This window comes from Pezoporus flaviventris, unplaced genomic scaffold (assembly GCF_033815535.1).
Source record: "Pezoporus flaviventris isolate CSIRO_AGI_PZ_B2104156 unplaced genomic scaffold, CSIRO_AGI_Pfla_v1 ptg000213l, whole genome shotgun sequence".
In the NCBI taxonomy this organism is placed as follows: Eukaryota; Metazoa; Chordata; class Aves; order Psittaciformes; family Psittacidae; genus Pezoporus; species Pezoporus flaviventris.
This window is the reverse complement of record NW_026892761.1, coordinates 690533-705384: the sequence shown is the minus strand read 5'-3', so window position 1 is coordinate 705384 and position 14852 is coordinate 690533. Positions and strand designations below refer to the sequence as shown.

At 54.8% G+C, this 14852-nt stretch overlaps 1 protein-coding gene and 1 long non-coding RNA gene across 2 annotated transcripts; one reads left to right on the top strand and one right to left on the bottom strand.

The window, feature by feature from the left end:
- The first annotated feature begins 81 nt into the window (after positions 1–81).
- Positions 82–14035, top strand: TTI1 (TELO2 interacting protein 1). Its single transcript, XM_061441969.1, has 7 exons — positions 82–2350; positions 2808–2996; positions 3781–3929; positions 4731–4871; positions 5817–6021; positions 6742–6829; positions 12692–14035. Exons 1-7 carry the CDS (start codon positions 82–84, stop codon positions 12906–12908), a joined length of 3258 nt encoding a protein of 1085 aa, XP_061297953.1. The 3' UTR covers positions 12909–14035.
- On the bottom strand, positions 4224–9725 carry LOC133262614 (uncharacterized). The gene is made up of 5 exons (XR_009741366.1): positions 9221–9725; positions 7864–7980; positions 7233–7363; positions 6070–6199; positions 4224–4352 (listed from the first exon to the last, which is right to left on the bottom strand). It is a non-coding gene; the product is annotated as an uncharacterized LOC133262614 (long non-coding RNA).
- Positions 14036–14852: the final 817 nt, after the last annotated feature.

The window sequence follows — 14852 nt, the reverse complement described above, 5'->3', positions numbered from 1 at the left end:
GACGGGCTTGGCGCGGCCTTGGCGCGGTCTCGGCGCCGGTTCGGTGACGCCGCGTCCGGCGGGGGTGGGCAGGCCGCGGCCATGGCCCTGTTCCGCTCTCCGCGGAGCGCGTTCGGGGCGCTGCGCCCCGCCTGCGTGCAGCTGACGCGGGTGCAGACGGCGGAGAACGTGTGTCGGCTGGCGGCGCGGCTGGCGGCGGTGAGCGGCCCGGCGCTGCAGGAGCTGCAGGAGTACGTCCTCTTCCCGCTGCGCTTCGCGCTGAGGGCGCCGGGGCCGCAGCGGGAGCGGCTGGTGCAGAGCGCGGTGCAGTGCATGGCCTCGGTGCTCGCGGCCACCGCCGTGCGCAGGCCGGAGCTCCTGCGGGAGCTGCTGGCGGAGCTCTGCGCCTGCCTCGCCCCCGGCCCCGCCGCGCCGAGCGAGGACGTGAAGCTGGCGGTGACCGAGGCGCTCCGCACGCTGCTGCACTCGGCCTCGGGCGATGTGAGCCTGTCCCTGTACCAGCCGTCCACCCTCCCGCTCCTCGGCTGTGCTGTGTCCTTGCTCCTGGGCCTGGCGGAGCGAGAGAGAGCAAAGCAGCTCAAGGTCTCTGCGCTGAAGTGCTTGCAGGTCCTGGTCCTGCAGTGCGACTGCCAGGAGCACCGGCCCCTTGGCGATGACGAGGCGCAGCAATGTGGGGATCTGTTTGCTTCCTTTCTGCCTGGGATTTCCATTTCCCTGTCCCGGGTCGTTACCGGAGACATCAAACAAGGGCACAAACCCACCGTTGCTGCCATCAGACTCTTTTATCTGATTGTTGGCCTGGTGATGGCTGATGCACAGCTAGCCAGAGTCCCAAAGAGCAAAGAAAAGCTACCAGAGAAGGAAAGCAGAGTATCAGAAATACTGGTCCATAGAGGAGCCGACTGGAGCAAAAGTACAGCCGAAAAGCTCTCTCTCCTCCTGCGTAAAATGGTTGAGTTCTCCTCAGTTCACCCCCACTGGAAAGTGAGACTGGAGCTGGTGGAACTGGTCCACCACTTACTGAGGAACTGCAGCCATTCACTGGAGAGCTCCTTCACTCACCTCTTGAAGGCCTTGGTGGGACTGGTTAACGACGAAAGCAGCGAAGTCCAGAGCAGATGTAACGAGGTTCTGCAGGGCATTGCAGAGCAGAGGATCATAGCACAGAGCAGGGCTCTGGCTGATGTCCTCTCCGAGAACCTCCACTCCCTTGCCACAGCGCTTCCTCGCCTGATGAGCTCTCAGGATGACACGGGCAAGGTTTCCACTCTGAGCTTGCTGCTTGGCTACCTGAAGCTGCTGGGCCCCAAGATTAACGTCGTCCTCAACTCCACATCCCACCTCGGCCGCCTCTCCAAGGCACTGATGCAGGTTCTGGAGCTGGACGTGACGGACGTGAAGGTAGTGGAGGATAGACGCTGGGGCTGTGAGGGCTCCCTGCAGCCTGGTGTGCAGAATGGCAGATGCCAGAGGAAATACTTCCGCTTCTTCACAGAGGAGAAGGTTTTCCAGCTCCTTCAACAAGTGTGTCGTGTTCTTGGCTACTACGGGAACCTCTATTTGCTTGTGGATCATTTCATGGGGCTGTACGGCGAATCTGCCATGTACCGAAAGCAGGCGGCCATGGTCCTCAATGAGCTGATTGCAGGAGCTGCAGGAGTGGGAGTGGACGTCCTCCGGGAAAGGGAAGCGTCACCGAGCATGGACGATCTCAAAGGGTCCGTAACATCCATTCTCGAAGAGTACACAGACCAGGCAAATTGGTATTTGATCACGAGCGTTGATACGGAAGAAGTCAGCCATGAGCAGCACCCTGTGAACCACACAGGACTCCCTGCCCGCCCAGGGGGGACGTGCAGTACCATTCTCCTTCCATCCCCGGAGCTGCACGCAACGGCCCGCACCATGAACAGCAACATCTGGCAGATGTGCATCCAGCTGGAAGGGGTCGGCTGCTTTGCTGCTGTCCTCGGGAAGGAGTTCCGGCTGCTCCTGCTGACGGCTCTGTACCCGGTGCTGGAGAAGGCTGGTGACAAGACCCTGCTCATCAGCGAGACGGCGCTGGGGACGCTGGCAGAGATGAGTGAGGCCTGTGGCTACGGCTCTGTGCAGCGTCTGATTAATGACAACTCTGACTATCTGGTGAACGGGATCTCCCTGGGCTTGCGCCAGCTGGCGCAGCAGCCACATGCCTCCCGGGTGCTGGACACTATGCTGAGGCATTCAGATGCCAGCTTGCTGCCACTGGTAGAAGATGTTATCCAAGATGTCCTGTCAACGCTAGATCAGTGTTACAACAGCCAGGCTTCCACCTTCCTCGGGGTCCTGCACTCACTAATGACAGCTTTAGGTATCTAGACAACCTTTGCTTTGTGTAATTCAGTCTAAGGGGGCTTGTCTTTGGCCTTTTGACTTGCCATGGGAGGTTTCAAGTAGCTGAGGTGGTGGCAGCTTGGCTTTGCTGGTGGGCCAGCTCTCAAGAAAAGGTGGCCAGCAGCTTCCCCTCTCCACAGCTGGTTTATGTCTGGCCTGAAGAAACATGGCCTTTAGTGGTTGAGAAAGGATGGGTTTACTGCTCCCATAAGTGTTCTGCAGAAGCATATGGAGTGTATTCCTTTTTATAGCAGGGTTTTAACGTTCTCATCCCATCAGGAAGGTCACGGTGATGTGACAGCGGGTGCCTGGTTCTGTAGTTCAGTCCCATGGGACTGGAGAGTCCTGTTTGTCCCCAGGGGCCTGCGGTACCCTATTGGCTTGCAGGAGGGGGATCGCAATTGCTCAGTGACATCTCAGCTCCTCTCTTGCAGTCCAGTGGTTTGGCTCATTCTGCAGTGAAGAACAGCAGCAGCAGCAGAGCACCGAGTGCCAGAACAGGACCTTGTCCCCAGGGCCACAGGCGGTGACAGCACGAGACATGGAGCAGTTCTTCCTGGACTACATCAGGCAGAAGCAGATTGCAGAGGGTGATGTTCCCGACTCAGGGGATGAGGAGGCAGGTCAGTGCTGTGCCTGGTGGGAGCAGAGCGTGTTAGACTTGGAGAAAGACGGGGACCTCTGGGGTTGCCTTTTGTCACACGGGTAACCCAGGCCCAGGCTGAAGGTCTGGCACCCTCCTGGCAGTCTCAGGTCTGCTTTGAGCTGACCTTGGCTCACACCCAGTGCTGCTGGGTGCTCTTCCTGTGCTCTGTGCAAGGGGGAGTGCAGTGGTTGCAGATCAAGGCTTGCGTGGCTCTAAAACACAAGCACACTCAGTTTTTCCTTACCTCATAACAGGTCATTTGGGTTCAGGACCCAGTCTCCCCAGGATCCTGCTGCATTTTCCTCACCCTCCCTTGGGAATCCCTGTACCATCTTCTCTGGCTAATGATGCTACCGCTCCCTTCTCATTTGTCCTTGACAGGCCTTACAGACACAAATACAGGGAATTTTTAGTCTTTACTGGGCTGTGCTGCGATCCTGACCTTTAAACACTTCAGCTTTAAATACCCAGGCTTTTCACGTCTCATAAAAATCAATGGCAGACAAGTCCATGGTGAGGAGAGCCTGCAAATGTCACACCAGCTGCATTGTCCAGTGAAGAAAGCAAACCCTCCCGAGTCCCACACTGAGCTGAACCTGACACTTAGCTCACAGAACTCAAGCATGGACTTGCCTGTATCTAGATGTGTTTAAAATTGCCCAAGGCCTCACTTGGGAACCCGCAGAGTTGTGGGTGGCTGTTGTGATCTTCCAGGGTTTCCAGGTCATTTGCGTGGCCTCAGTAATGATTTTGCCTTCCAGATGAGGTTCCCACCCTTGCTAAGCCAGAGCCAAACAACTGTGAGACAGAAGGAGAAGCTCCCCTGCCGAGCCATGCTCAGCTGGCCAAAGACGTGCTGGAGAGGTGCATCCACTTGCTGTCTGACAGGAGCCTCCGTGTGCGGCTCAAGGTGGGTGAGCACCAGCGCCAAGGGGACGGGTGGTGGCCGAGAAGGGGCTGGTGCTTGTCAGCACGTGCATGATGCATGAGGGGCTTCCTGCCCGAGGAAGGTCGGTGCTGCATAGGTTCATTCAGGACAGACTCCCCGAGTCTGCCAGGGGAAAAGGGGACAGTTTTCCAGGAGCTGTCTGGTTTAGGAATGGCAGCCGGGGTGGCTTCACATCAGCACCTTCCCTTGATGCTCGTGATAGCAAAGTCTTATGCCTCAGCCTTGGTGGAGGAAGCAGAAGCATCTTTATTCCATCCCCCTTCCTCAGCCTGCAGTGCACAGGCAGGATCAGTTCAGAAGGTGCTGGGGATGATAACAGGGCTGAAAGCCTGGGGTGAAGGCTTTTTAATTATGAAAATCCTTTGAAGGTGGCCTCCTTTTGAACTGCAAAGTGAGACAGAACATGCAGCAGTGAGGCATAACCCAGATTCTTGCCGCCAGGGCCCCAGCCCTGCCAGGTGATCCTGCTCCCATTCCCCAGGAGCAGGGTCCTGGTGCACAGCTCAGCCTGCAGGATAAGGCCGGGTACATGCCCTGGTTCCAGCCCATCCCCATAGCCCAGTGCAGGTTATGTCACTGTGCTACTTGTCCCTTTCCTACCAGGCCTGTGCTCTGTGTACTGCTCAGTTATCCCAGCTCATGCTTAGGCAAAGCTGTACCCTTTTGTGTTAAACCCTCCTTTCTCCTGGCATGTCACTGGGGATCCACCCGGATGCCTGGAGCTGCAATGCTCAAGGTCTGTTGCCTGCTCCTCCTGCTCAGGTTCTGGACGTGCTGGAGCTCTGTGTAATTGTGCTGCATCCTCACGGAAACCATCTGCTTCCCATGGCTCACCGTGTCTGGCCAGCTCTCGTCACCCGCCTGATCAGCGATGACCCTCTGGCAGTGCTCAGAGCCTTCAAGGTACAGCAGCGAGGCTCTGCCAAGAGCCTTCAAGCTGGTGCTTGGAAGCCAAGTGCTCAGGCATTGCTCTGCCCGTGAGAGAAGCCCCGAGCCTGCGGAGTGATGTTAACTGTGGCTGGGAACACAGGGTCACCACCCTGCAGAGGGAAGGCTTGTACCACACCCACTGCAGCTTGTCCACAGATCAAACCTTGACACTGTTCCTGGGGGGAAGAGCAATGGTAGTGGGTATTGCAGGGAAGAGGAAAATGGTTCTTTTATAGCCTAAGCAGCTGTCAGAGGCACTGCATAGTGCAACTTGCCCTTGGTGGAGCCAGCACCAATACCCTCTTTGGAAGTGTTAAGACTGAAAAGAAGGGATTTTTTCCTCAATGGAGGTATTGGAAGAGGAGAGGATAAGCCAAGTTCTAAGAGGGAACAGTATTGTGACCAGATGGATTGGGCCCATGGATCCCTCCTTCCTTTTCACGTGTATTTAAGGCCATTCTCTAGGTCAGTTTGGTTTCTCTCCTGGGCACACACCCATGGGTACTGGGTGCCTGGGCTGTAGCCAGTCAGCCTTTCTGCTCACTGCCATGCTTGTAGATGGGCTGTTTCCGCTACAAAGGGGATTTATATCTTAGTGGCATCTTCCATCAGAGGCTCCTCCAGCAATTCTGAGTGAGACTTGACAAGCTACTCCTACCTTTACTGTGCTGGTGGGAGAAGGGCAGTCCCAGGAGGTGGTCAAGTGAAACAAAAGCAGGGTGCAGGTCACTCAGCCCCTCAATCGAGCATTCACCTTCTGCTCCCTATGGAAAACCATATCAGGTGTGGCCACATTGCCCTCAGCTGCAATAAAACTACCCAGGAAAGGAGTGCCATGTCCCAACAGAGCTCTGGAATGCTGGGCTCCTCCCAGAGCTCTGTGCACTTACCCTCCAGTAACTGGTGCTTCCTCACTAGGTGCTGTGTACCCTGGCTCAGAAGTGTGGGGACTTCCTGAGGCCGAGATTCTCCAGAGATGTCCTGCCTAAGCTGACCAGCTCCCTCCTCAGCCAGGCCCCAGCAAGTGCCAGAGCCAGGCCTGTGTACACCCACACGCTCGCCTTCAAGCTGCAGCTGGCTGTGCTGCAGGGTCTGGGCTCTCTGTGCGAGAAGCTGGACATGGGTGAGTACCAGGGAGGTACAGGCTGTGCGAGATCTCTGCCAGGCTTACCTCTTCTCCTTTCAGCTCCACTGACCAAGCCTGCAGTTGCTTCTTAGCCCTCTGCTCCTCCGTGGGATTGATTTCCTGATTTCCCCAGCCTCATCCCATTCAGGTCCTTCATGTGTCCTCTTTGAGAGCTCTGTAAAGAGGGGCTGGTTGCTCTTTACTCCCCAAGAGACAAATGGGAGAGAAGATTCCCAACACTTTGCAGAATCTGACTGATCATGTCACTTGTGCATGAGAAGTGGGTACAAAGTGGAGCTCCTGGATAGCTGCAGCCGGGCCTGTTGGGCCATGCTTTGTTCTCAGTTAACTGAAGAACTGGAGCCCAGTTAAGACTTCTGGCTAACCTGACTGGTTCCATTTTGGGGCATCTCTCTGAGTGACCCTTTAAATGCAGCACATTGCATTCTTCTACAGAATGAGACCCTCTGAAATTCTTCTAGGTTAAATTCCTGGAGCTGACTTTGATGAGGGAGAAGGTTTGCTGGGCAGTTGCTCTTTTCCTCTCTCAATGCCCTTGATTGCTTTCCTAGCTTGGCAGCAAGATGCTCAAAAGGCAGGGTCAGAAGAGCTCTGGGTCAGACAGTTCAAAGTCTCAGAAGCCTCTTGCTGCCAATTTAGAGCTGTCAGGCTGCAGTGGGTTACCTCCTACCCTTCTTCTCTGTTCCATTTCTGCAGGCGAGTGTGACCTGAATAAAGTGGCAGATGCCTGCCTGATTTACCTCAGCGCCAAGCAACCCAGGAAACTGCAAGAAGCTGCCCACAGGTAATGTCTCATAAATGCCTTTGTATCAGGTGTACAAATAATGAGGGACAGAGGCAGCAGAGTTGCCCCTTTCCCTAGGCACTTTTCCCACTCCTCCCTCTGGCACGTTGGAGTCCTGCACAACAGGGTATCATGGAAGTTAACCCCTTTCTCTGCTTAAGTACCATCTACTACCCAAAATGAGCTAGAGGGTAGCATGCCCACAAGCCTCAGCTTACTTTCAGATTTCTTTGCAGGGCATTTGGGAACAGAGGGAGAAGATGAGCTACTTGCTGTTTTCTAACTGCCTCCTTTGTGGGAATACTTGGGGCTCTATGCCCACCGGTGGCATAAAACTGCAGAGGAGAAGGCAGCTATGCAAGAGGATGTGCCAGACATTCCCATGCGTTTTATCACGTAGTACCTTCTGCAGGCTGGGGATTTACTTCTGTTATCCTTCCATTTTCCCTGGGCTCCTATGAAGATGCCAGGCGGGGCTCTGCCAGGTGGATGAGAGTTGTTTGGGAAGCTGTCAGTCTTGGCACCAGTCTTGCTCTGGGAGAGGTTAGAGGAGCACAAACAGTTTAGGTGAACACACATCAGCTCTGTGAAGTGTTGACAGACATACTTTGCTGCTCGGTGTACGAGATCCTGCTCAGCATGTTCCTGCCGTCAGGATAAGAAATTGCTGTTGTCATATGTTGTCACCTGGACACAGGGCCAGAGATTTCAGCAGACAAAACGAGCCCAGTTACAGAGCATGAATGGGTGAGCTGTGCCTCTCTGTCCCTGCTGAAGGACAGGGGAGAACTCCCTCTCTGTGTGGGCAGCCTTGTCTACGGGGAGGGAGCCAGCAGGGAGCAGGTTCAGCGGGTGTGGAGACTTCAGAGGGCAAACAGAAGAGCTGCCATTCCCTTCGCCAAGCACCGGTCTCTGAGGTGCATGGGGTGAAGGGCTTTGTGTGGCTGGGCAGCAGCTCAGAAGGAGCGTGCTCAGAAGCTGTAGCTGTGCCTTTGTTTGTATTCCTGCACTGGGGAGAGCAGGTTTATTTTTACCTTCGTGGCTTTCATTGCATCGCAGCAGGCTTCGGCAGCGTTTGTTCTGCTGAGAGGCTCATCGCTGTAGGCTTGCATACCCTTAGCACAATAAAGCCTTCATTTGTGTAAGCAATGCTGGAAGGAAAGCAGAGCACCAGGATCCATCTAGATATTTGGAACCTTAAGCTTTCAAATCATTAACAAAACAATCTAAAAAGCTGTGCAATTTCCCTCCCCGGTAGGGCTGGGGGAAAATACTGCCTGAGCCCTGCGATGCGATGGAGTCATTAGAAGCTGTACTGTGAAGGATGCTCACGGCTGTTGGAGGAAAAGGGCAGTAAAGTTCAGGGCAAGCAATGTTTTTCTCCTGTATATTATTTTTACTCTATTTTAAGGGAAATGGCACATGTTACACTGCTCCCCCCTGCCTCTGATGCACTGCACATTTCACTGAACAAAGAAAGGCCTTTGTGAACAGCTCTCTGTGCAGCTGTGTTGACCAGACACATACATGCTCTGAGGCATGCATTGTATCTGGCCTGATACTAACCATGCCTATGGCAGTACCTGTAGTTTTCATTCCTATTTGTTTTAGTTTAGTCCTGTCTGATCCCTGGTCTTGGAGCCTGAGGGGATCAGAGTTAAGCACAGCACAATCACCTCTAACTAGAATACATGATACAAGGCTTCAGCCGGATAAGAATCACTTCTCAGCCATTCCCCAATTTCCTTTCTCCAGCAGCTCAAGCACCACATTCCTGTAAGCTCCAGTCCTTTTCCTTGCTCTCCATGTGCCCAAAAGCAATCCTGCAAATTGACACAGGCTGTCACATGTAAGGCCCTTTCCATCCAGGCAAGGGCACTTATCACCTGATACATGAAGAATTCTGCATTTTAAATGCTTCTAAAAACAGATGGGCCAGAGCTAATCTTAGCCACAGCCTGAGTGCCAACATACGTCACATAACTCAGCTTTATCACTGCAGAAATCACACAAGGTAAAAAGATGTTTGGAACCAGCTTGCCATATTGATTTATACTAAGTGGCCTTTGCTCAGCTTTTTGGATTCTTATTCAACTCATGAGTTGTGACCTGCCAAGAGCAAGGTCAGGTCTTACAAAGTCAGTCATAGCTCCAATAACTCCCTGCACTGAGCGAGTGAGGAGCGTGCAGGTATGCGAAGGGCTGAGCAGGAATTTTAGCCAAGGTGCTGGAACCACAAGAGAAAAAACCAAGGGAGTTCTGGCTGTCTTCCAGGGATGTTATCATGCCCCAAGGAGGCCGCTTAATCCCATTTATGGAACCCTGTAGTTTCATTAGGTGAACCACTGGGAGTAAGTGAATTTTGTAACTGCAGCTTCATGCGATACTCACCAGGCAAAAAGAGACACTGGGGAAAAAAAGGAAAAAGGACTCCAGCATGGCTGAGGAGGAGAAAATGGGACAATGGGCTTTGTTGTAAGATGACTGCTGGGAGTGTTCCAGGAGAGGAGTGTTTTCCAAAGCCTGAGAAAAACAAAATGCACCAAAACAACCTAAAACACACTAAAAAGACCCCAACCCAGAGCTGCTGCAGAAGAGCCTGGGAAGCTGGGGAGCACTGCTTGTGTCTGCCCTGCCATTAAGAATAAGCCAGTGCACTGCAGGTACAGTGACCAGAACCCCTGAAGCAGCTAAGGGGGCATGTGGGGCCCAAGCACTAGAACAAGGTGGGGTGTGATGGTGCAAACAAAGTCACCATGTGTGAATCTGAGCTTCTCATCAGTCCATTAAGTTGTATCATTCCTGACAAGCTTTTCACTCCAGGGAAAAAGAAACTGAAGGGATAGGGTCTAAGGAGTTGTCACTAGCCTGTGCCAACTTTGGAGTTCTGCATTTTGCAGGCTGCTTGGAAATTCACACTCCATTCCTAATGCACCCTCAGAGCTTTGGAGGTTTTACCATTTGACCCTTGCATCAACCACCTGGGTAGGAATGGGGGTTTTCTCCTGGTTTTCTCCAGAAATAATTTCCCCAGTGCCTACTGAAGCCTGTTAGTTTAATGTTCAGCAGAGATGCAGCAGCCAGACTTGTCCTTTGCCAGCCCATCCACTGTGCCCTGGCTTTGCTTGGAGCTTGGGAAAAGGTAAGAAAACAGCCATGCTCTGCTTTGTGCTGGTAGAATAAGTGGTTTAGCACAACAGGAACAAACAGGAACTATTTTTGGACCTTTTTAGATCTGGGAGTTGGTCTAGCAGCGTACCTCCTTTGCGTTGATTGTGTAGTTCACTGCCTGCTGATTGACAGCCATCAGTCTCGTGCTGGGCTCAAGTACACTGAGAGCCACCTGCACAAGCAAAATCCAATAAAGTTATATTTAAGTTTAAAAAAAAAGCAACATCAGAAAACAAACTTGGATTAACCCCAGGATTCTTTGCCATGGAAACAGGTTGCTTAGAAACTACCCCAGCGTTAGTCTGAAATGTGAAAGTCAAGTTGTTCTTTAAGCTGCACGGCACTCCGGGTTATCGGAGATAATCACACACCTCAGGCCACTGCAGCACCAGAGGCTGTGGAGTTCTCCAGGGACCACCAAGCTCTTGGGGGTGGCTCTCTGCAGAGCAGCTGATGGGGAGAGGCTGAGGGAGCAGAGGTCTTCTCTGGGAATCAGGACCACAGCCTGATTTGGGTTGGAAGGGACCTTAAAGCTCCTCCAGCTCCAACCCCTGCCATGGGCAGGGACCCCTTCCACTGGAGCAGTTTGCTCCAAGCCCCTGTGTCCAACCTGGCCTTGAACACTGCCAGGGATGGGGCAGCCACAGCTTCTCTGGGCACCCTGTGCCAGCGCCTCAGCACCCTCACAGGGAAGAGCTTCTGCCTAAGAGCTCATCTCAGTCTCCCCTCTGGCAGGTTAAAGCCATTCCCCTTGGCCTGTCCCTACAGGCCCTTGTCCAAAGCCCCTCTCCAGGTTTCCTGCAGCCCCTTTAGGTATTGGAAGGATACGAGAGCCCAGGTTGTGCCCATGCTGGAGAAGCAGAAGCCAGCTGAACAGTATTCCCCATTCCTATGTTTACTTCACAGTGACTCATCTTGCCTGGCCCTATCTGCCCCGCCACACGGAGAGAGGATTGTTCCCGAGCAGCTGCCCAGCACCCATCCTGAGCTGGGGAAGCCACTGGGACCTGCTGTTTGCTGGCAGCAGCGCGCTCATGCTGCCACGGCCAAGCGAGCACCAGCAGCTTGGAGAGCTGGTGTGGGGCTGGCAGGAGGTGCCAGCCCTGCCCCTGGGGCCAGGCCTGTCCTCCTGTGTCCCATCAGAGAGCTGCAGGAACAAGGAAGGGGAGCAGGAGCCCCGTGAGCTCACCTACATCCAGCCGCTCCCAGGAAGGAGGTTCATTGCCCATGGCTTTGGGGCACGTCCAGGCTGGTTCCTCAGGAGCAGACCGATAGGAGCCACAGCACCCACAGGAGGGGACGCTGCCAGCAGCTTGCAGGGACATCTCCCCTCGTTGCTGTGCAGAGACCTGCGCCGAGAGAGAGGCGAGGGGTTAATGGCAGACAGGGAAAAGCAACAGCTTTGGCTGCTCATGGTGTAAGGGTCACCCAGCCACAGGATTGTTGTGAGGTGAGGGAGCTTTCTAGTGCCTTCATTTCATTTCTGTGCTCTCCCAGGTTCCCCTCAGCACCGTGCTCCCTCTCACAGGAGAGCTGCTAAACAGGATTCCTGCCTGGTTTAGGTAGGAAATGAGCTCACTCGAGGGGTGCAGATTCTTCAGGGAGAGTTCGGACACAGTGGGGTCTGCATTTTGTGTGGCTTTTGGAGCAGGTGATCTTTGATTTTAGAGAGGGGAGCTCCGTCCAGTGCTGCTTGCGGGGACAGACAGACCCACCTCTGCCCCTCCCATCGCCTCATCCCACTGCTCTCCTCATGGTTTCGTGACTGATTTCAGTGGACGCTGCTTCTCAAACCCCAGGACAGGCCTGGCTGAGCCCAAAGGTTACTGCAGGCAGAGCTGGCAGGGGAAATGAGCAAGTGCAGGTCATGCCAACCAGCCGTTCCCTCCTGGGAGCTTCCTGCTCTCCAGCAGGACTGTCCAGAGGCTTTGCAATGGGGCTCACAGCTGGAGGCAGGAGGGTGCTTGCTCAGAGATCAAATCCCTGGCTTACCCGAGGTATTGACATTCACAGTGAAAACCATCAACACAGTGTAAAGCATTTGAGGAGCTGCCATTCCTCCTCCATTCCATTGGTAAGGAAGGAGGTGTGGGGTTTGTTTGGTTTTAAAGAAAATCCTGCTTTGTGAAAGGTGCTGTGCAGAAGAAAGACAATTTGGAGGCAGCAAATAAGGATTAGGATACAATGCCCTCAATACAGCGTTTAACCTTACCTGTGGCAGCTGCCCAGGAACCCCCTTGTGTTCACCACCCAAAATGGAGAGCAGTCCAGTGAGCTGACCCCTCATTTGCCAAACCCAGCGAGGGTGCTGACCAACATCCACACCTTGCTTTAGGAGCGCTGCAGATCCAGAGCATCCTGGGTGTGAGCAGCACGTGCGTACGCTGCAGTCACCTCCCAGTGCTTGGGACAGGCTTTTGCCAGACCAGAGCCTGGGTCAGTTACTCAGCAGGTGCTGGGCTGATGTCCATAACTTGCTGGGCAGAACAGGTTTTCTCCCACTTGCCAGCAGCTGTGAAACAGCTCCACTGTCTTCTCTTGAGCACAGGAGCCATTTTAATGGTGCTCTCTAATGCGCCTCTGTTCAAGCTGGCAGAGCACATCAGAGCGTCCCGCAGCTCTGCTGAGGGCCCTGCTGGGTGCCAAGCAGAAGCCCTTCTCACTCCTTCCTTTCTTCCCACCGTTTCCCAGTGTTTTCCTCCACTTAATGGCCGTGGACCCTGACTGGACATGGCTCTTGCTGACAGAGACCTGCTGCCCGCACGGGTACGAGCCCCCCCACGCCAGCCTGCGCCCGGTGAAGCTGGCAGGGATGGGGAGGCAGCGGAATGAGCTGACGGACAACGTGCGGCTGCTGCTGGAGCGGCTGCGGCAGCGGGAGAGCGGAGCCCAGGAACCCCCTCCCTGAGGGAGCTCTGAAGTGGCTGGAGCGGGAGAGGAGCTGCCGGGATGGAGCTCACCCAGGAAGAGGCCGGGATCTGGAGCCCGGATCGTGCGGGGCAGAGGAGGAGCCGCCTGTTCTAAACAGCAGTCGAGGTGAGGTGGGTACATTGCTCTGATTCCTCCTGGCCTGGTGCTGGGCAGGGCTCCGAGGGTCACAGCACATCTGCTTCAAGGGCTTCAGTACCAAGAGCGAGTCATTTTCCAGAACTTACTTCCCAGCTCTGGATCCTTGGCCAGTGCCCCTGCAGCAGCCACCCCACTCCTCCGACCTCACAACTGGCATCCTTTCTCCTGTTCTCTGCTTGACAGCAATTGACAACTCAGAAGCCCATTTCTGGCCTTAACCCTTCCCAGGAAAGGATCCAGTCTGGGTGCGTTAAAGCCATTTTCTTTGTAAAACCAATTGATATCAGAAAAGTTAAAATGCATTTCCAGTAAATCCTCACCAGTATTCCCAGCAAGAGCAACAGATCCTCTGAGGAACATCAAGGCTGCTGCTGAGACCAGGCAACTGCATTGTGCTCCAAAGTCCCACCACAGAGCAGGATTAGAGTGTGACCAGATGTGCCAGTGAAACCCAGCCCTGGCTGACAGCTTGCAGTGAGTGAAGGCTCCTCCTGCCTCCCCAGTGGCCTGCCATTTCCACAGGGCATTTCTGACCCCTCTCCATCACCCACCCTGAGGAGACCTGGATGAAGTTATCTACCTGTGCCCTGTGCAGCCTCCAGGGTGCGCGCAGACGCGGTCAGAGGAGGTGACAGGAGGTGTGAGCATGGCAGTGCCATGGTTTGCAATGCAGCAAGCGGGGGGGACAGCCAGTCCCTGGGGTCTCCTGCTGCCCCTCGGAACACGCAGGGCTCACAGGAACCCGCTGCAGCTCCGGGTCCTCCAGGCTCCATCGCAGACAATCTGCAGCCGGCTGCTCCCAGACCGTGTCTCTGGGATTCAGCTCCTTCACCCCGAGCGGCTCCTGGCAGCTGCAGCACCCACAAGAGTTCTGTGCTGGGGGAGCAAAGGGACAGACTGTGACTGCGAGTGTGGGAGCAAGCTCAGAAAGGCAAAAACCAAAGCAATAAACTGATGGTGACATGGCACAGGCTTTGAGCATCACTGCTGGGGATCCCGGGTGAGCATCCAAAACGTGTCTTGATGGTTGGAACCAAGGGGGCTGGTCCTCCAGGAAACACACAAATGGATGGCTTTTTAGCAGCTAGGACAGGGCTGCAGCTCAGCTTCTGCCCTTTCATGCTTTGTGGATACACACGCCGACTGTTTAACACGGGGCTGGATTTTGCACAGAGGTGCCCCGCAGAGCTGAGCTGATGGGAAGACGGGAGAGGTGGGAGAGGAAACCTTTAGGCTCCAGAGCACCCCAGGACTGGCACAGGGTTTTGGGGGTTGTAGCACTTAGTGGAGCTCACCCCTCGGGTTCATGTGCTCACGCCAACCCTCTGCTGGTGGTGTGAGCTGGTCCCTCTGGGAAGCAGAATCCTTCTGGATTCACCTGCACCGAGACAAGCCCCCCCCCCATCCGGGCCCCAGCACAACCAACTGCACCAAGACCCCCGGTGCCCTCATCCGGTGTCACGGCTCTCCCGGACCCCCCCGGCGCCGCCGTCACAGCCGCCTGTCACGGCTCTCCTCAGCTTCGTTATCACCCCTGCTTTATTACAGGCAGAGTAAATTGCTTTTGTCTGAAGCAGGATAATGGCCAGAAGAGCGACTGCGTGGAAATGGCATTTTCATGAGGCTGGTTCCTCCCCAGCAGTGACTTGCATATTAAGCTCAGCCCGTTCACAAGCGAGCCGGGGGCTGCTCCACTGCCCTGCCCGAACCCCCTTCCCCACGGCAGGCACCCGAGCAGCACCCAACGTGCCAGGACCAGGGACCGAGCTGGGGCAGCACCCAG

Bases quoted from the DNA above. Each gene is read 5' to 3' on its own strand.
- TTI1 (XM_061441969.1), top strand. From the start codon at position 82: ATGGCCCTGTTCCGCTCTCCGCGGAGCGCGTTCGGGGCGCTGCGCCCC. The intron at 2,997-3,780 runs GTCAGTGCTGTG...TTTGCCTTCCAG, and splicing joins CTCAGGGGATGAGGAGGCAG to ATGAGGTTCCCACCCTTGCT. The intron at 6,830-12,691 runs GTAATGTCTCAT...ACCGTTTCCCAG, and splicing joins CTGCAAGAAGCTGCCCACAG to TGTTTTCCTCCACTTAATGG.